The 21280-nt window shown below is 41.8% G+C and overlaps 1 protein-coding gene across 1 annotated transcript in view; it reads left to right on the top strand.

Moving 5' to 3' along the window:
• LOC112217700 (potassium channel subfamily K member 2) overlaps positions 1 to 10640 on the top strand; it is a 45226-nt gene extending 34586 nt beyond the window's left edge. The window contains exon 6 of the mRNA XM_024378164.2: positions 6858 to 10640. Coding sequence (XP_024233932.1) covers positions 6858 to 7208 — 351 coding nt within the window. The 3' untranslated portion in view covers positions 7209 to 10640. The remainder of the gene's footprint in view (positions 1 to 6857) is intronic.
• The last annotated feature ends 10640 nt before the right edge of the window (positions 10641 to 21280 follow it).

Raw genomic sequence — 21280 nt, 5'->3', positions numbered from 1 at the left:
GATCTGTATTTGATCGTGTACATGTTTGCTGTTTGGTCTTTGTTATAGAGCCAAAAAGGTTGGAGAAGTGGTTTAGTCATACATCTCCATTTTGGATAGATAATTCTTCGTGTTGTTGTTTGTTTAGTGTTTTCCAATTTTCCCAGAAGTGGTTAGAGTCTATGGATTCTTCAGTTACATTGAGCTGATTTCTGACATGCTGTTCCTTCTTTTTCCGTAGTGTATTTCTGTATTGTTTTAGTGGTTCACCATAGTGAAGACGTAGACTCAGGTTTTCTGGGTCTCTGTGTTTTTGGTTGGATAGGTTTCTCAATGTATTTCTTAGGTTTTTGCATTCTTCATCAAACCATTTGTCATTGCTTGACATTTTTAGATTTAGGGAAGCTGAGAGGTCAAATATACTGTTTAGGCTTTTTACTGACAAGTTTATACCTTCACGATTACAGTGTAAAGTTTTGTCCAGGAAGTTGTCTAAAAGGTATTGAATTTGTTGTTGCCTAATTGTTTTTTTGGTTGGTTTCCACACTACATTCCTTCCATCTACAGCATTTCTTAATGTTACTCAGTTCCTTTGGCTTTGATGCCTCATAATTGAGTATTTGCTCTGTTCAAGTAGATTGTGATTTTGCTGTGGTCTGATAGGGGTGTCAGTGGGCTGACTGAATGCTTTGAGAGACTCTGGGTTGGGGTCAGATAGAGTAGTCTACAGTACTTTTGCCAAGGGATGAGCTGTAGGTGTACCTACCGTAGGAGTCCCCTTGAAGCCTACCCTTGACTATGTACATACCCAGCGTGCGACAGAGTTGAAGGAGTTGTGACTCATTTTTGTTGCAGTGATTACCTAAATTCAACACACCTGGTGTTCCAGGACAAAAACATGAAATGGGGCTGCCTACCCCTGGACGACAAGGTGTTGAAAGCATTCTACAGGGATGCTGGCCCATATGGACTCCAATCCTTCCCACAGTTGTGTCTAGTTGGCTGGATGTCCTTTGGGTGGTGGGCAATTCTTGATACACACAGGTAACTGTTGAGTGTGAAAAACCCAGCAGTATTGCAGTTCTTGACACACTCAAACCAGTGCACCTGGCACCTACAACCATACACCATTCAAAGTCACTTCAGTCTTTTGTCTTGCCCGTTCAACCTCTGTATGGCACACACACAATCCATGTCTAAATTGCTTAAAAATTATTATTTACCCTGTCTCCTCTACTTCATCTACACTAATTGAAGTGGATTTAACAGGTGACATCAATAAGGGATCATAGCATTCACCTGTATGTCATGGAAATACACTCAGTGTATAAAGGATGCCGAAACCACCTACCCTCCTCCCTAGCAGTGTGCTTAATTCTACATCAACCCCCTAGTTTACAATTTAAACGTGGATGGATTTCCCTGATTAATTCAGTTGTAACATGTATTTTTAAAGGATGATTATTACAGTTAAATTCCAATCGCAAATTAATCATGGGACATCTTACCGCTCTGTCACACACACACACACACACACACAGACAGACAGACAGACAGACAGACAGACAGACAGACAGACAGACAGACAGACAGACAGACAGACAGACAGACAGACAGACAGACAGACAGACAGACAGACAGACAGACAGACGCTGACAGGCACAAACCTCCTCCTGATATAAAAGTTAATCCCATTACAAAGGGAGAGATATGTGTGACTGCCGTATGAATAGTTAGGATTGTACATCATTAGGAGTGTGAGTGTGAGCCCTATGATGCAGACCTGAGTTTTACATAGAAACCTATTACTGGGAGCGAGGGAGACAGTGAGAGAACAAGAGAGTATGTGGCGGAGAAGTGAAAATGAGAGGGTAAGAGTGGGAAGAGAGGGAGGAATGGAAATGTGGACAAAAGATGAAGAGGGGGAGGGAAGCAGAAGAGCACACATGCAGACTCACAAATCTTAGCTTGGGGGTCTTCGATCCAGTAGCCCAAGACAGCTCATCTCAGCTTATTGTGTAAGAAAATACCCTAGAGGTATGCATGCTATATTTTATGAAAAGAATCAATAACTTCATCCCCCTTCTTCCATTTTTCCCCACTCTCCTTTTCTCTTCCTCTCTGTAACCATGAAAATGCCCTGCATCCCATTGCATCTTATAAAGTACGTTCTCGTGTAGTGAATGGATAGTTCTGGGTAGAAACTTCATTCAAAGGGGAAAAGGCCATTGGTTCCTTTTGTCAAAAGGATCTTTCAGTGGAGGCTGCTGAGGTGAGAACGGCTCATAACAAGAGCAAATGGAATGGCATCAAACCATGTATTTGATGTATTTGATACCGTTACACTAACGGTATCAAATATGGCTCAGGATTAAGACGGTTTACTTACTTGCTTATTTGCGTTGTTTATAACTTATTTTTTAAACTTATTTTGTACATAATGTTGCCGCAACCATGTCTTATGAGCGAAAAAAACTTCTAGACATCAGGACTGCGATTATTGACCACGGACTAGCAGAATCCTCTTTTTCCTTTCACGACTCTGACGAGCACGACTTGAACAATACGCTGCTTCCTCTGGACCAGGCCCCGATCCCCGTGATTTGTGTGAAGAGGAGGAGGAGAAAGAGTGGCCGAAGGTCCGGCTGCCTTCTGAGAACTCACAGACGATCAAATAAACCCCCACTTCCCTCTATTCTGCTAGCAAATATGCAATCTTTGGACAATAAAATCGCAGAGTTTACGGGGAAGATGAAACTACCAACGAGACTTTCAAAACTGTAACATCTTATGCTTCATGGAGTCGTGGCTGAATGACGACAACATCAACATACAACTGGCTGGTTATACGATGTACCGGCAGGATAGAACAGCGGTGTCTGGTAAGACAAGGGGCTTCGGTCTATGTATTTTTGTAAACAACAGCCGGTGCACGAAAGGAAGTCTTGAGCTATTGCTAAGACAGCATTGAATGAGCTGTATTCCGCCATAAGCAAACAAGAAACCGCTCGCCCAGAGGTGGCGATATTAGTAGCTGGGGACTTTAATGCAGGGAAACTTAAATCCGTTTTACTACATTTCTAATCAGCATGTTAAATGTGCAACCAGAGGAAAAATGGACCACCTACACGCCACACACAGAGACGCATACAAAGCTCTCCCTCGCCCTCCATTTGGCAAATCTGACCATAACTCTGTCCTCCTGATTCCTGTTTTTTTTTAAAGCAGGCAGCACCAGTGACTAGATCAATAAAAACGTGGTCAGATGAAACAGATTGGCTTCATCAAGTGCATTGATGATGTCGTCCCCACAAAGACCGTTCGTACATACCCCAACCAGAAGCCATGGATAACAGGCAGCATCTTCACTGAGCTAAAGGCTAGAGCTGCCGCTTTCAAGGAGCGGGACTCAAACCCAGAAGCTTATAAGAAATCCCACTATGCCCTCCAACGAACCACCAAACAGGCAAAGCGTCAATACAGGACTAAGATCGAATCGTACTACACCGGCTCTGACGTTCGTCGGATGTGGCAGGGCTTGCAGCCCATTACAGACTACAAGGAGAAGCACAGCCGAGACCTGCCCAGTGACATGAGCCTACCAGATGAGCTAAACACATGCATGAGAGCACCAGCTGTTCCAGAAGACTGTGTTATCACGCTCTCCGCAGTCAATGTGAGTAAGACCATTAAACAGGTCAACATTCACAAGGCCGCAGGGCCAGGCGGATTACCAGGACATGTGCTGCGGGCAATAGCAGTCAATATTAATCGTCACCGTAATTCAGTCTCATCTGAAAGTTGTAAATTCTTGGTTATCTTCACGAACCCTGCCTAACAACTTGAATCAGCAATACAAAATTGGGTTTAATTATTTATTTACTAAATACTAATCACACAGAATTACATATACACAGAATGAATTATACCTTGATTACAAATTACGTCATAAAGGGAAAACGTCCCTAGCGGGCGGAACAGATATGACAGCTGGTTACACAAAAGAAAAGGTCTGGGTTTGAGTGAAAGAGCGGGAAGACTGAGGACCAAAGGAAGAAGCTGTGCTTTCGTAAATACAGTATTTTATGCATTCTAAATTACCGCCCATTTGGAAAAGGGAAATGCAATAAATATTTACTCTGAGTTGCGCTTCGGTAGGTTGGTGGTAGATGGAAGGCCGTGATGCCAAACCGAGTCCTTGTCCTTTGAAGAATGTCTCTGGTGGTCAATTGGATACGTTGTAGTAACGTAGTTGTGTGGTAGACGGGATACTCTGTCTGTTCTTTCCTAGCCCGCGTTTGCAGCTGCTGTTGCTAACTCAACGGCTAGGAGGTATCACTTCTGTAGTGAATAAGAGTTCAAAGTTCATACTATTCGCAACCAAAGCTCACGCTGAGGTTGGCTTAGTTCTGTAGTTGACATGTTAGTCCTTTTAACGCAGAGGCTGCAGACCTCACGTACTTGGAACAGGAGGTTATATTGTCGTTAAGGCTTTATATAGGAAGGGATATGTTCAATTGGTCGGATTACCAGAATATAGTTCATTTCCCTTCACCTTCTGATGTTCCCAGAATCTCTATGTTAACCAAGGGGTTTTAAAATGTCACATCAGTAGGGTAGACAGAGGAAGAACGGGGGAAGAGGTATTTATGACTGTCATAAACCTACCCCCAGGCCAACGTCATGACAAGAGGGTAGTGCGAATAGCCCAGTACATCACTGGGGCCAAGTTTCCTGCCATCCAGGACCTCTATACCAGGCGGTGTCAGAGGAAGGCCCTACAAATAGTCAAAGACTCCAGCCACCCTAGTCATAGACTGTTCTCTCTGCTACCGCACAGCAAGTGGTAGCGGAGCGCCATGTCTAGGTCCAAGATGCTTCTAAGCAGCTTCTACCCCCAAGCCAAGACTCCTGAACATCTAGTCAAATGGCTACCCAGCCCCCTCCCCCCTCACCCCCTCTTTACACCACTGCTACTCTCTGTTGTCATCTCTGCATAGTCACTTTAATAACTCTACCTACATGTACATACTACCTCACATAACCGGTGCCCCTGCACATTCTCTGTGTATCGGTACCCCCCCTGTATGTAGTCTCGCTGTTGTTATTTCACTGCTGCTCTTTAATTACTTGTTACTTTTATCTCTTATTCTTATCTGTATTTTTTTAAACTACATTGTTGGTTAGGGGCTCGTAAGTAAGGATTTCACTGTAAGGTCGACCTGTTGTATTCGACGCATGTGAAATAATTACATTTGATTTGATTTGACTAATTCCGCTCCAGCCATTACCTCAAGCCTGTCCTCCACAATTAAGGTGCCACTAACCTCCTGTGATATATATATACAGTACCAGTCAAAAGTTTGGACACACCTACTCATTCCAGGATTTTTCTTTATTTTTACTATTTTCTACATTGTAGAATAATAGTGAAGACATCAACACTATGAAATAACACACAAGGAATCATGTAGGACCAAAGAAGTGTTAATCCCATCAAATATATATTTTATATTTGCGATTCTTCAAAGTAGCCACTCTTTGCCTTGATAACAGCTTTGCACACTCTTGGCATTCTCTCTAACAGCTTCATGGGGTAGTCATCTGGAATGCATTTAAATTAACAGGTGTGCCTTGCTAATTTGTGGAATTTCTTTCCTTAATGCGTTTGAGCCAATCAGTTGTGTTGTGACAAGGTAGGGGTGGTATACAGAAGACAGCCCTATTTGGTAAAAGTTCCAGTACATATTACGGCAAGAACAGCTCAAATAAGCAGAGAAACGACAGTCCATCGTTACTTTAAGACATGAAGGTCAATATATCCAGAAAATGTCAAGAATAACCGTCAAGCGCTATGATTAAACTGGCTCTCATGAGGACTGCCACAGGAAAGGAAGACCCAGAGTTACCTCTGCTGCAGAGGACAAGTTCTTTAGAGTTACCAACTTCAGAAATTGCAGCCCAAATAAATGCTTCACAGAGTTGAAGTAACAGACACATCTCAACATTAATTGTTCAAAGGAGACTGAGTGAATCAGGCGTTTATGGTCGAATTCCTGCAAAGAAACCACTACTAAAGGACACCAATAATAAGAAGCGACTTGCTATGGCCAAGAAACATGAGCAATGGACATTAGACGGGTGGAAATCTGTCCTTTGATCTGATGAGTCCAAATTTGAGATTTTTGGTTCCAAACTCTGTGTCTTTGTGACCGCATGTGTGGTTCCCACTGTGAAGCATGAAGGAGGAGTTGTGATGGTGTGGGGGTGCTTTGCTGGTGACACTGTCTGTGATTTATTTAGAATTCAAGGTACACTTAACCAGCATGGCTACCACAGCATTCTGCTGCGATACGCCATCCCATCTGGTTTGTGTTTAGTGGGACTATCATTTGTTTTTCAACAGGATAATGACCCAACACACTGTGTAAGGGCTATTTGACCAAGAAGGAGAGTGATGGAGTGCTGCATCAGATGACCTGGCCTCCACAATTACCCGACCTCAACCCAATTGAGATAGTTTGGGATGAGTTGGACCACAGAGTGAAAGAAAGAATGCCAAGAGTGTGCAAAGCTGTCATCAAGGAAAAGGGTGGCTACTTTGAAGAATGTAAAATGTATTTTGATTTGTTTAACACTTTTTTGGTTACTACCTGATTCCATATGTTTCATTTCATAATTTTGATGTTTTCACTATTCTACATTCTAGAAAATAGTAAAAATGAAGAAAAACCTTTGAATGAGTAGGTATGTCCAAACATTTGACTGGTACTGTGTATATAAAGAGTATTTGAATAGGTCAAATACATCAGGAATTCTTGATGAATCTGGGGGAAAGTCTCCTCCCTCTCTATCTCTTTCTCTCTTTCTTTCTGTAGGTAGGGGAGTTCCGGATCCATGCAGCAGAGTGGACGGCAAACGTGTCGGCTGAGTTCAAGGAGACACGGCGTCGCCTGAGCGTAGACATCTCCAACAAGTTTGAGCGTGCCGCCTCCATTAAGCGTCGACTGTCCTCAGAGCTGGGCCTCAACCCCATCACCCAGGAGATGACCCCGGGCAGGAGGACGCTGTCCGTGAACCTGGGGCCAGGGGATGAGAGGGAGGCCTACCCCAACCTGGCTCTCTCCCTCACTCCTGTCCCTGGAGCCCTGGCCCGCAATGGCAGTGGACTCTACCTGAACGGACTCAGTCCGGACTACGCTGAGGTAGCCATCATAGAGAGCCTCTAGTGATGAGACACTGGGGTTGTGCAAGGAACATGGAGGTGAGACACATTTATGGTCATCAGTGGAGATCATTAAGTGAGACTAACACACACACACACGCTTGTGTGTTCATGCTCACACTTGTGCTCATTGGTTAAGAGGCTGGTTGGAGAGACAGACACTTCAAGCTGAGATCTCAGGCATACTGTAGGTGAGTTTTCAGACATACACCCATGCACACACACATGTTCGTCAAAGGTGATGAGATGCATACACACATTAGGCTGTGCAGTAATCGATTGAGTGCTGTGAGGGAGAGAGACACTGGTCGATCATCACTTACAGTAGATCGATCATCACACACAAATACACACACACACACACACACACTAATTGATGGAGCTTGTGGAGAGACACACGCGTTAATGCTCCCACTCCACCTGAAAACACAGAGAGGCTCTGAAGTCTGCATCAGATGAAGAGGTTCTTCACTGTCCAACACTGTATCATCCAAGATGAAACTTTCTCTAAGGCCTTTTACCCAACAAGTGTTAGGTTCTCACCAGGAGGCAACAATCATCACCAAACTTACGGAGCATGCAGTTGATGTATTTCCAAGATTGTGTCTTTTTTCGTTTCAGTTGACACTTTTGTATGGTTCATGTATTCAGACTACTAGGGCAGCATTTATTTGATGCCTTGCTTTCAGTAATGACACCGCTTACAGTTTTAAAGCAGAATGTTTGGATCATTTTTTTTTACCTTCAAGATGGACATGCAGCTTTTTACCTAAGGAATATTCCTAGTGCCTTAAATAATGGAAGAACACTTTGAACAGCGTTTTGGATTGCCGGTGCATGTTGGACTGAGTCTTATCTATGTGGGTCGTTATCAAGTCTTAATTCTTACTTAAGCAATCCTTGAGAATATTTGTACATTATTTATGTGTCTTTTGGAGAACACAGCAACACATCAAGTAACAAAGAGAAGGTGCATGGAAGGATATGTACTTTGACCTTTTGAAGTGGAGATTTAACAGAAGACAGAGCATACAAGCATATTTCCGATTGGAGCTGGACTGACTGGGATATTTCTGACCTCTGTCTGTCTGTGTGTGTCAACCATTTTGTCCCTGTTACTGTCCCATTGTCCTCTGCCTGCAATGGTGACTTTGTCATTCAGGCGCATTACTGATAGAATGTCACTCTCTTCCTCCTACTCCTCCTGTTCCTCTCCTCTTCATCCCTCCTCCTCTCCTCCCACTCATAGACAAACGTAGACACTATTTATCAAAGAGAGAAATGGTCCTACAGAAGCATATCAACCATTCACCTCTATGGTTGCCTTCAGTAACTCTGTATCCCAACAACTCATCCATTCATGTGGAAATAGTAAGGTAAGATATGTATTTATCTCAATGTTAAGTCCATCAAAATCAGAAGTGATCTGCACACATAGTACAAAGACTCTAAGATGATTCTTTTGCCATCTTTGGTTGGTTTTCTTAATGCAGCAGGGGGAGGGAGAGGGGGTGTTAAACACAGACGTTTTGGCTAATGCTTCGTCATTAAGTCCCTCACTTGGTCTGCACATCACTATTTCTGGGGTTAAACCGAATACTCATCATTAAAAAAAACTCTTCCTGTGTCCACCTGTGAATAACAGTATGCTATATCATGGAGTTCCATAGTGATGAATACTTCTCAATGGGTGGTGGATGTAGAAGGCAGATTAGGGAAATAGCTTGGTAGCCTCAAGGTTTAATCCGGCTTCTCTCCTCTGACAGACTATTCATCATGTTGGATAGAAATATATTTGGGACATACATATATTGTATTTTCTTATACAAATCAGGCCCATTTTATGCATTTTACTCACTGTTTATTTTGATTGGGTGTGTGTGTAATGGGCATGGTTATTGGCGTGGTTATGGGCTTGGTTATGCAATGTGTTATAAGGCTGAGGGGAGACTCAATGAAAAAAATGACTTGGATTGTTACTTGAATGTAATATTTATTCTGTGCTTTCTTATTTCCAATCACGTTTTTAATGTCATATCTTGCCAAAACATCATGCATGTACTTCTCATGTGCATCATACAATACAGAACAAAGTGTCTTACAAATGCCCCTTTCATCAAGAAACAGGTTTACATGTAACTTTCAATTGTGAACAGGGTAATGGTTGTTAACTGAACGTATGCATGTTTGAATGGTGAGAAAGCAGCCAGGTCACCTGTGATACAAATCAGTATTTGAAATCCATCCATTTATTTTATTTAACCTTTATTGAACTAGGCAAGTCAGTTAAGAACAAATTCTTATTTACAATGACAGCCTACACCAGCCAAACCCAGATGACGCTGAGCCAATTGTGCACCGCCCTATGGAACTCCCAATCACAGCCAGTGGATTCAAACCAGGGTGTCTATAGTGAGGCCTACTAGCACTGAGATGCAGCACCTTAGAGTGCTGACACCACTCGGGAGCCCATGTCTGCAGATTTCGGGAGATGACATGGAAACAGAGCATTAGGGGCAAGAGTGAGGGATGTAACCTTCAAATAGTTTTTGGTTTTGCTAGGGTATTGGGGACAGGGATGGCGGATGAGTGTAAGCAGCTGCCTCTAGTGCTAACGGTTGCATGTTTGAATCCAGCAATAGAAAGTTGTTTTTGAGATTTGGTATAGGCTTAAAAAACAAAAATCTCTTTCATCCATCTGCTTCCAGTGCCAAAGGTTGCATATTAGAATCCAGAGATAGAAAGTAGTTTTGTAGATTTTCATTTTAAACCTATCCGAAACCTTAACCCTTACCTTAACCATTCAGAGTTAATGCCGAACTTTAAGATTCCGGAGTTAATGCCTAAACGTAACCTTTAAACACTTTAAATTTGACGTTTGGAACTACTTTGAATTTACAAATCTGAGCAGGCATCATTGCCATCATGGCACTATTTTATGTGTACAGTACAGTATAAAAGTGAATCGTGTTACTGGGGGGGAAAGACATGTGTCCTAATACTCTTAAATGGTGTATTTTCCTTGTCTCCTTAGCTTTCCTTTATGACCCCTGATGTCAAATGACTGCATAGGTTTCCCCCATAGCTATAATCTGCCATATCCTATCAAATCAAGTGATCATGACGAACAAGGAGACGAGGATACAGTAGAAAGCTATTTATCAGTATTGGGACAGTCCATTATCAGTGTGGTAATGAGGGAGAATGCTCACACAGCTCAGAGCAGAGGCCCATGGGAGTTCACTCGTACGACTTCTGCCCGGGCTGTTGTATGATGGACAGGCACTGTAAGGAGTCCTGTCACCACCAGAGAAAAACTAGCGCATCACGTTATATAAGCATATCTACAGCCCACAGGGGGACTCAGAGAGAGAGAGAGAGAGAGAGAGAGTGTGTGTGTGTGTGTGTGTGTGTGTGTGTGTGTGTGTGTGTGTGTGTGTGTGTGTGTGTGTGTGTGTGTGTGTGTGTGTGTGTGTGTGTGTGTGTGTGTGTGTGTGTGTGTGTGTGTGTGTGTGCGTGTACGTGCGTGCGTGCATGCGCGCATACGTGTAGTATATGTGATCATCACTAATCATTTTCCATCCCACCCTGAAGGATCTTGGTAGTGTCACAATTTTTCAAGGGTAAAGACACATCATAATCACGTCTATGGTTTGCATCAATGTCCAGACTCAAGCATTTTTAATTTTCCTCAGCCTTTTTTATAGAAATGGATATTGAGAGTCATTATGAATGTAAACATGCTCATGATCTAACATTGTGATGTGTGTGCCCAGAAGCATTCAAGTTGTCTCGATGATTACAACGTATATCAAGAGAAAAGAACAGTTAGTTCTTTCATTTATTTCTAATAAACAGATGTGTATATAACACCATGTTGCATGTTAATTTATTTACTACTTCCAGTGTTTGTAAATGCATATATATTTCCAGCTGTGCTTTGCTTCCAATAAGAGGTTTAGACGACAATTTTTCCATTTATCATGAAATGTGTCAATGTCTGTGTGTGAATTCTTCAGACCACAACAACCTTAAAGTATTTTTATATGAAGTACTCTCAAGGTCAATGCTTTGTTCCTGCACAGAAAGCAACACTCAGAGCCAGAAGATTGCAATTAACAGGAAACTCAATATGACCAAATAAAATGTACAGACTGACAGTATACTGTACCAAGCTTTCAGTCTCTAGACCTTGACCAGATACCATACAAAACATAAAAGGTTGTTATTGCAGATTGCTAGATAGCATTAAGTAATGTCAGTTGTAAATGCAATAACTCATGCTTGTGATTCTAACCCCAGCTGGTTGTCCTTTGTTCTGTATAAATCCTTTCTGAAAATGTCTGTGCCTCAAAATGCAGAAGAACATAGACCCTACTGTAGATTTGACCAAACTGCTAGATGCTTTAAGTCTCCCTCAGATATCATTGTGAGTGGGGAAGGCAATCCTCAGTAAGATGATGTAATTATTATCTAATGAAAGGTTTGGGTTTCTGAATCACAAGTGTGTGAGGCGGGAGAACATGTTCTATGTGACCTCACAGGTACAGTGTACAGAGCCTAATCATCCAATCATTGCATCAGAACAGTGAAAAAAAATAACATTGCATTATCAGAAAACTTGAGATGTTCGCCCTGGCCCTGTCCACAGAGACACGTCTAATCAGACACAGATGCTCAACCTCAGCTGCCTTACTGTACAGTATACAAATGTATTAAAAATAAAAAACAGAAATACCTTATATACTGTACATAATGTAACTATTCAGACCATTTGCTAGTAGACTCGAAATTGAACTAAGGTGCATCTTGTTTCCGTTGATTATCCTTAAGATGTTTTTTCAAATTGATTGGAGTTCACCTGTGGTAAGTTCAATTGATAGGCGTGTGACTTTCCAAATCATACCCAAGCTATATAAGGTCCCACAGTTGACAGTGCATGTCAGAGCTCCGAGATAGGGTTGTGTCAAGGCACATACCTCAGGGAAGGTACCAAAACATTTGAAGGTCCCAAAGAACACAGTGGCCTCTATCATTCTTAAATGGAAGAAGTTTAGAAACAACAAGACTTCCTAGAGCTGCCTGGCTGGCCTTGGTCGGGGAGGTGACCAAGAACCCAATGGTCTCTGACAGAGCTCCAGAGTTCCTCTGTGTAGATGGGAGAACCTTCCAGAAGGACAACCATTTCTGCAGCACTCCACCAATCAGGCCTTTATGGTAAAGTGGCCAGACGGAAGCCTGCTCCTCAGTAAAAGGCACATGACAGCCCGCTTGGAGTTTGCCTAAAGACTCTCAGACCACGAGAAACAAGATTCTCTGGTCTGACGAAACCAAGATTGAACTCTTTGGCCTGAATGCCAAGCGTCACGTCTGGAGAAACATGGTGTTGGCAGCATCATGCTGTGTGGATGTTTTTCAGCGGCAGGGACTGTGAAACTAGTCAGGATTGAGGGAAACATGAACAGAGCAAAGTACAGAGAGATCCTTGATAAAAACCTGCTTCAGAGCGCTCAGGATCTCAGAACGGGGGCGAAGGTTCACTTTCCAACAGGACAACGAACCTAAGCACACAGCAGCCAAGACAAAGCAGGAGTGGCTACGGGACAAGTTTCTGAATGTCCTTGAGTGGCTCAGCTAGAGCCTGGGCTTGAACCCGATCTAACATCTCTGGAGAGACCTAAAAATAGCTGTACAGCAACGCTCCCCATCCAACCTGACAGAGCTTGAGAGGATCTGTAGAGAAGAATGGGAGCAACTCCCCAAATACAAGTGTGCCAAGCTTGTAGCATCATAACCAAGAAGACTCAAGGCTGTAATCACTGTCAAAGGTGGTTCAACAAAGTACTGAGTAAAGGGTCTGAATACTTATGTAAATGTGATATTTCAGTTTTATAGAAAACTGTTTTTGCTTTGTCATTATGGGGTATTGTGTGTAGATTGACGTGGGGGACAAAAACAATTTAATCTATTTTAGAATAAGGATGTAACGTAACAAAATGTGGAAAAAGTCAAGGGGTCTGAATGCTTTCCGAATGTACTGTCTGTACACTACCTTTCAAAGTCCATTTAAAATGTCCTTGTTTTTTAAAGAAAAGCACATTTTCTGCCCATTAAAATAACATCAAATTGATCAGAAATACAGAGTAGACATTGTTAATGTTGTAAATGACTATTGTAGCTGGAAACTGCTGGAATACCTATATAGGCGTACAGAGGCCCATTATCAGCAACCATCACTGTGTTCCAATGGCACGTTGTGTTAGCTAATCCAAGTTTATCATTTTAAAAGGCTAATTGATAATTAGAAAACCATTTTGCAATTATGTTAGCACAGCTGAAAACTTTTGTTCTGATTAAAGAAGCAATAAAACTGGCCTTCATGAGACTAGTTGTGTGTCTGGACATCAGCTTTTGTGGGTTCGATTACAGGCTCAAAATGGCCAGAAACAAAGGACTTTCTTCTGAAACTCGTCAGTCTATTCTTGTTCTGAGAAATGAAGGCTAGATATTCCTTAAAAAGTCAGCCGGTTCCAGCAACAATAGTCATTTACAACATGAACAATGTCTACACTGTATTTGTGGTGAATTTGATGTTATTTTAATGGATACTTTTTTTTCAAAAACAATGACATTTCTAAGTGACCCCAAACTTTTGAATGGTAGTGTATATGCAACTGCCAGAATAATAGAAACACCAACAAGCCGCCAGAACAGCTTCAATGCTCCTATGCATAGATTCTACAAGTGTCTCAAACTCTTTTGGAGGGATAACACATTCTTCCAAGAGAAATTCTATCATCTGGTATTTTGCTGATGGTGGTGAAAAACTCTGTCTCTGGCGCCACTCCAGAATCGCCCATAAGTGATCAATTGGGTTGAGATCTGGTCACTGAGACAGCCGTGGCATATGGTTTACAACGTTTTCATGCTCATAAAAACCATTCAGTGACCACTTGTGCACCGTGGATGTGGGCATTGTCATCCACTATCAAGATAAGGTGATCAGTCAGAATGGCTGTGTATTTACTGTCATTTACCTTGCCCTCTAAGGGGTTGAGTAGACCTAAACCATGCCAGGAAAATACACCCACACCACGACAGAGCCGCCAGAACCCTCAATTACTCAAGTGTTTCCATTCTTTTTGGCAGTTACCTGTATTTTACAATGACCTACATACTTGACATACCTCACTACATGACAATCCACACACGCACGCACACACGAACCAAGCCTTTATTTCCTGTCTGGACTTGATTGAATGACTGATTGAAGGATTGAGTGATTGACTGAGTTCTTAATGCGTTTGTACTCTGACTGAAAAGGATGTGTCAGGTTCAGTCAGACAGGGATCATCTGAGGACGAGTCAAGACAAGCTGGTGTTAGATTGAGAGATGCTAGAGGTGTGTGTGCGTGTGTGGGGGGGGGGGCATAGAGGAGGAAGGTTTTGATTTGATTTCTACATCACTGAGAGTCTTTTAAAATATTATTATTCTGTTCATTATTGTACACTTGGATTTTGTTCTTTAACTTTTACCTCCTTTAGTCATGAGACAAGCCCCTGCTAAGCTAGATGCTGTTCATTAATTTAAAGCATTTCCCAGCCACTGCTTCCAAATCCAGAGGAGGCAATGTACAAGAAATGCTAGCACTGTGACACTTGCTATTGCCAAACTGCCTCGTTAGCACAAGCAACAGAGCATCTCGTGAAATGGAGAGTAACGGTTTTATGTTCTCATCAATGGTCTTTGTGAGGTAGCTTTAGGCCACTCAAACTGTTTCAGGGGGACTTCATTGATGCTCAGACAATAGGGTTCTTCACCAAATTCCAAGTTCTAAGAAATGAGAGGAAGAGACATTTTTGATTCTGAGAAAACCTCTGACTGTCACTGTCACCCTGCTTTCATCCTCTACAGGCAATAGCCTCAAGATTCAGTTAATGGTCACAGCAGCTCAAATGGAGGGGAAAAACATGGCTTGATTAATTTTTTATCTCACAGACCAGAGTTTGAAACTGCTAATCTAATAAATAACTGCTGAGAACAACAGTAACACAACAATAAAGGAACAGTAAAACTAATGCAGCAAGGTACATCACACTTTTTTAAAGATCAATAAAAACTAGTGGTTTGGAAATGTGTTATTAGACTTGTGGTGTGGTTAAAAAACTATTTACTGTGTCCTTAAAGAGCCCTATTCAACCAACCACTGTGATACCAGCTTTCTGGAAACAGGACAAAACACATAATTCTTCAAAAAGGCACATTTGGACTTGTTAACAACATTTTTCTCAGACATGTACAATGTGTGTACAAAACATTATGGACACCTGCTCTTTCCATGAAGTAGACTGACCAGGTGAATCCAGGTGAAAGCTATGATCCGTTATTGATGTCACTTGTTAAAACTACTTCAATCAGTGTAGATGAAGGGGAGGAGACAGGTTAAAGAAGGATTTTCAAGCCTTGCGACAACGGAGACATGGATTGTGTGTGTACCATTCAGAGGACGGGGCAAGGTGGGGCAAGACAAGATTTAAGTGCCTTTGAGCGGGGTATGGTAGTAGGTGTGAGGTGCACCGGTTTGTGTCAAGAACTGCAACGCTGCTGGGTTTTTCACACCCAAGGGACATCCAGCCAACTTGACACAACTGTGGGAAGCATTGGAGTCAACATGGGACAGCATCCCTGTGGAACGCTTTCCACACCTTGTAGACTTCATGCCCCAATGAATTGATGCTGTTCTGAGGGCAAAACAGGGGGGGGGTGCAACTCAATATTAGAAAGGTGTCCATAATTGTTTGTACACTCAGTGCCTTCAGAAAGTATTCATACTGCTTGACATACTGCTTTTATTGTGTGACAGCCTGAATTCAAAATGGATTCAATCTTTTTTTTCACCCATCTACACACAATACCCCATAATGACAAAGTGAAAACAGGTTTTTAGAAGTTTTTGCAAATGTATTGAAAATGAAATACAGAAATATGTAATTTAAGTAAGTATTCACAACCCTGAGTCAATTCTTTGCAGAAGCACCTTTGGCAGCAATTAGAGCTGTGAGTCTTTCTGGGTAAGTCTCTAAGAGCTTTCCACACCTAGATTGTGCAACATTTGTCCATTATTATTTTCAGAATTCTTCAAGTTCTGTCAAATTGGTTAATCACTGCTAGACAACCATTTTCAGGTCTTGACAGATTTTCAAGTAGATTGAAGATAAAACTGTAACTCGGCCACTCAGGAACATTCACTGTCTTCTTGGTAAGCAATTCCAGTGTGGATGTGGCCTTGTGTTTTAGGTTATTGTCCTGCTGAAAGGTGAATTATGGAAAGTAGTGTCTGGTGGAAAGCAGACTGAACCAGGTTTTTGTCCAGGATTTTGCTTGTGCTTAGCTCCATTCCGTTTCTTTCATATCCTAAAAAATTCCCCAGTCCTTAACGATTACAAGCATATCCATAACATAATGCAGCCCCCACTATGCTTGAAAGAGTGGTACTCAGTAATGTGCTTTATTGGATATGCCCCAAACATAGCACGTTATATTCAAGACAAAACCGTTATTGCCTTGCTACATTTTTTGCAGTATTACTTTAGTGCCTTGTTGCAAACAAGATGCATGTTTTGCAATATTTTTATTCTGTACAGCCTTCCATATTTTCACTCTCTAAATTAGGTTAGTATTGTGGAATAACTACAATGTTGTTGATCCATCCTCAGTTTTCTCCTATCACAGCCATTAAACTCTGTAACTGTTTTAAAGTCACCATTGGCTTCATGGTGAAATCCCTGAGCGGTTTCCTTCTTTTTCTGCAACTGAGTTAGGAATGATGCCTGTATATTTGTAGTGACTTGGTGTATTGATACACCATCCAAAGTGTAATTAATAACTTCACCATGCTCAAGGCGATATTCAATGTCTGCTTTTCTAAATATTTATGAGGCACTGGAAAACCTCCCTGGTCTTTGTGGTTGATCGTGTTTTTGAAAATGACTGCTCGACGGAGGGACCGTTACAGTGAATTGTATGTGTGGGGTATCGAAATAAGGTAGTCATTCAAAAATCATGTTCAACGCTATTATTGCAAACAGAGTGAGTCCATGCAGCTTATTATGTGACTTGTTAAGAAAATGTTTACTTCTGAACTTATTTAGGCTTGCCATAACCAACGGGTTGAATAGTTATCACTCAAGACATTTCAGCTTTGAATTTTTAATTTAAAATATTTCAAAAATATTTAAACATAATTTTACTTTGACATTATGGGGTATTGTGTGCAGGCCGGTAACATTTTAAATTCAAGCTGTAACACAACAAAATGTGGAAACATTCAAGGGGTGTGAATACTTTCTGAAGGCACTGTAAACGTTGAACATGGCTACTCTTCCGCTGCAGGGGACAAGTGGTGTGTTTGACTGTTTGACCTTTATGTTGCCTGTGACAGGGCGTCCATGGGGCTGTGGGGTCCCCTCCCATGCTGAGAGGATGAATAGTCCTCTGACCTTCTCTCTGCCCAAGCCCACCTACTGGGTGGCTAGATAAAACATGGGCTGGTGTCAGGGTGTTATTTTGGGAATCAGATACATGTTATGAGATGTTATACCACATTGTGGCCCCTACATTACAGCACTATACTGGAGCCATTGTTTAATTAACCCTGTCTTCCGGGCATATCCACATGGTTAATTAATGTGGTTCATTCAGTATCTTGTTTGTGTTTTGATGTCATCTTTATTAACTGCTCTGTTCCTCCAAAATTTCCACAAGTGACTTTTAATTTTTGGGTCGTTCCATGTCATTTCAGCAAGCCATGACACACACCATCTCAGATTGTTTCTGAAATCATTTCTGTTGTTAAAAACAGTTACGATTAGCATTCCTGCATTTTATTGAAATATAATTAGATCTCTGAGAAATTAAGCTAATTGATCACAGCCAAGTTGGCCATTTTAATTTATAGCATTTATATAATATTCAACAAATATAGTATTTAACATCCAACTTGCAACAACAAAACAACAAACAAGCAGAATATCATGACAGAAGGTCAACCAATAGAGGCCAAATCTTTGAAAGCTACATCCTCTGCAGATGGAGAGGGTCAGTTCATGACTTGAGCGGATGGAGCTGGTCAGAGGATGGTAAATGATGGCGATGGAGTCTGCTGGTGACCTTGTAGAGGGCAAGTCTGGGAATCAGCCTGAGTCATATAGCCACTGGACTGTTCCTCTTCCACTCTGTGAATCACCCACTTGGGTGAGCCACAGCAACTGGGAGCCAGAAAGCTCACCACACTAAGATAAAAATAGTAACCAGTCAACTTCTCTACGAGCCCTCTGCCTCAGCACTGTTGTATTCCTCCATCCATCATTCTTGTCACGCTTCAAGCAACTCTTCACATGATGTTATCAAAGATCAGGAACTGGCAGCCAGGATATAGGATGGGACAACTTCAGTGACTAATTTATCTGAACGGGGGGGAATCACCAATTCTCTGGGTATGCATTACATAGGATGAAGAAATAATACTCGGGGGGGGGGAGGATGGTGGATTTTTTTGAGGTGGAACGACCCTTTTAGCAATTCTCTGTGTCTGCGAGATGCAGGAGACAGCATGGTGGTTGCTATAGAAACAGTTCATTAGGGCTGAGAGCTTGGGTAATGTTTTATATCTGCAGCACCAGGCGTGCGAGGGGAAGCTATATTCCCCTGACAGACAGACAGACAGACAGACTAGGCCTATGCATAGCCTCTGGATGATGTTTGAGTTGGAAGTGCTGGAGGAGGGGGGAGGTCCTTTATAATAAATAATGCATCTACACTGAGTATAAAAACATTAAGAACAGTTGCTCTTTCTATTGAGCAGGTGACTGACCAGGTGAATCCAGGTGAAAGCTAAGATCCCTTATTGATGTCCCTTGTTAAATCCACTTCAATCAGTGTAGATGAAGGAGAGGAGACAGGTTAAAGAAGGATTTTTAAGCCTTGAGACAATTGAGACATTGATTGTGTATGTGTGCCATTCAGAGGGTGAATGAGCAAGACAAAATATTTAACTGCCTTTGACCTGGGTATGGTAGTAGGTCCCAGGCGCACCGGTTTGTGTTAAGAACTGCAATGCTGCTGGGTTTTTCATGCTCAACAGTTTCCCGTGTGTATCAAGAATGGTCCACCACCCAAAGGACATCCAGCCAACTTGACACAACGGTGGGAAGCATTGGATTCAACATGGACCAGCATCCCTGTTGAACACCTAAGACGCCTTGTAGAGTCCATGCCCTGACGAATTGAGACTGTTCAGAGGGCTTTTTCTTTTTCTTCGTATTTATAATAATTTATTTTATCATTATTATTATTATATTATATGCTAAACTTGTTTTGTTTCATTGTCTTGAAACATTTTTGTTGACTAAATTCAGTTCAATCTGTCTTTTTAATTGTGTGCTCTATATTTATATTAACATTGGTTATAAGTAGGCCTGTTGTAAAATAAATATCATTAGCGTATTGCTGTCATTGGTTGGGTATGGTAAGCACTAGCCTTTCTTGGTAATTGCTGCAATATAGTCTGTTCAAAACTTTTGTGAAGGTCTAAAACAGTTTTCAAGTGTTTTGTTTCATTCTGTTGAGACATTTTCTTTATCCGATTTAAGTTCCAACTGTAATGTCCTATAATACAATTTATTAAATGGATTCCTAAACATTCGGAAAAGGGGATAGCTAACCAGTGCACAACTGAATGCTTTCAACCAAAATGTGTCTTTCACATTTAATCCAAACCCACCTCAGAGAGGTGTGGGAAGGCTGCTTTAATCGACGTCCACATCATCATCGCCTGGTGAGCAGTTGTTGTTGGGGGTTAATTGCCTCACTCAAGAGCAGAACAGCAGATTGTTCCACCTTGCTGACTCAGGAACTTGAACCAGTGATCTTTCAGTTACTGGCCCAATGCTCTTAACTGCTAGGTTACCTGCCACCTGTGCCTGCACTGCCCTGATTCATTTACTGTTCAAGTCTCTGACAGCTGAACCGTGAGGTGGACAATTATTGTTTTAGCAAGTAAAACCAATAAAACAATAGGCTATAAAGTTCTGCAAATGCTATACATCGAAAAACAAGGAATAGTGTTTTGTCATTTGTTAAAGGCTGTTTATAAGGACATGTAAATGTGGCTAATTTGGCCAATATCCCTTGTTTTTTGATGGCGCTGGCTGCGTGGGTGTACACGCTAATGGGTTAAGCATCCAATGCATACGGATGACCAGTACATTTCTCAAACACCCAATAAATGTAAATCATCACTGTCACTTGTTCGGCACCAAATTTTGCTCACGGAAACCCTGATATGTATTATATATAAACTCAGCAAAAAAAGAAACGTCCTCTCACTGTCAACTGCGTTTATTTTCAGCAAACTTAACATGTGTAAATATTTGTATGAACATAACAAGATCTAACAACTGAGACATAACCTCACCAAGTTCCACAGACATGTGACTAAAATAAATTGAATAATGTGTCCCTGAACAAAGGGAGGATCAAAATCAAAAGTAAAAGTCAGTATATGGTGTGGCCATCAGCTGCATTAAGTACAGTGCATCTCTTCCTCATGGACTGCACCAGATTTGCCCGTTCTTGCTGTGAGATGTTACCCCACTCCTCCACTAAGACACTGGTAAGTTCCCAGACAATTCTGGGGGGAATGACCCTAGCCCTCACCCTCCGATCCAACAGGTCCCAGACGTGCTCAATGGGATTGAGATCCGGGCTCTTCGCTGACCATGGCAGAACAATGACATTCCTGACTTGCAGAAAATCATGCACAGAACAAGCAGTATGGCTGATGGCATTGTCATGCTGGAGGGTCATGTCAGGATGAACCTGCAGGAAGGGAACCAAATGAGGGAGGAGGATGTCTTCCCTGTAACGCACAGCGTTGAGATTGCCTGCAATGACAACATGTGTCGTGGAAAATCGGTTCAAATATGACGCTTTCAAGAACTTTGTGAAATCAATAGGCTTTTAATAAAAAAGTATTGCAAGCCGGAGTGGTCCGCGGAACACACACCCTTTTTCAG

Source organism: Oncorhynchus tshawytscha, linkage group LG18, assembly GCF_018296145.1.
Source record: "Oncorhynchus tshawytscha isolate Ot180627B linkage group LG18, Otsh_v2.0, whole genome shotgun sequence".
Classification (NCBI taxonomy): domain Eukaryota; kingdom Metazoa; phylum Chordata; class Actinopteri; order Salmoniformes; family Salmonidae; genus Oncorhynchus; species Oncorhynchus tshawytscha.
The sequence above is the reverse complement of the archived record's forward strand: the minus strand, read 5'-3'. Positions and strand labels throughout refer to the sequence as shown.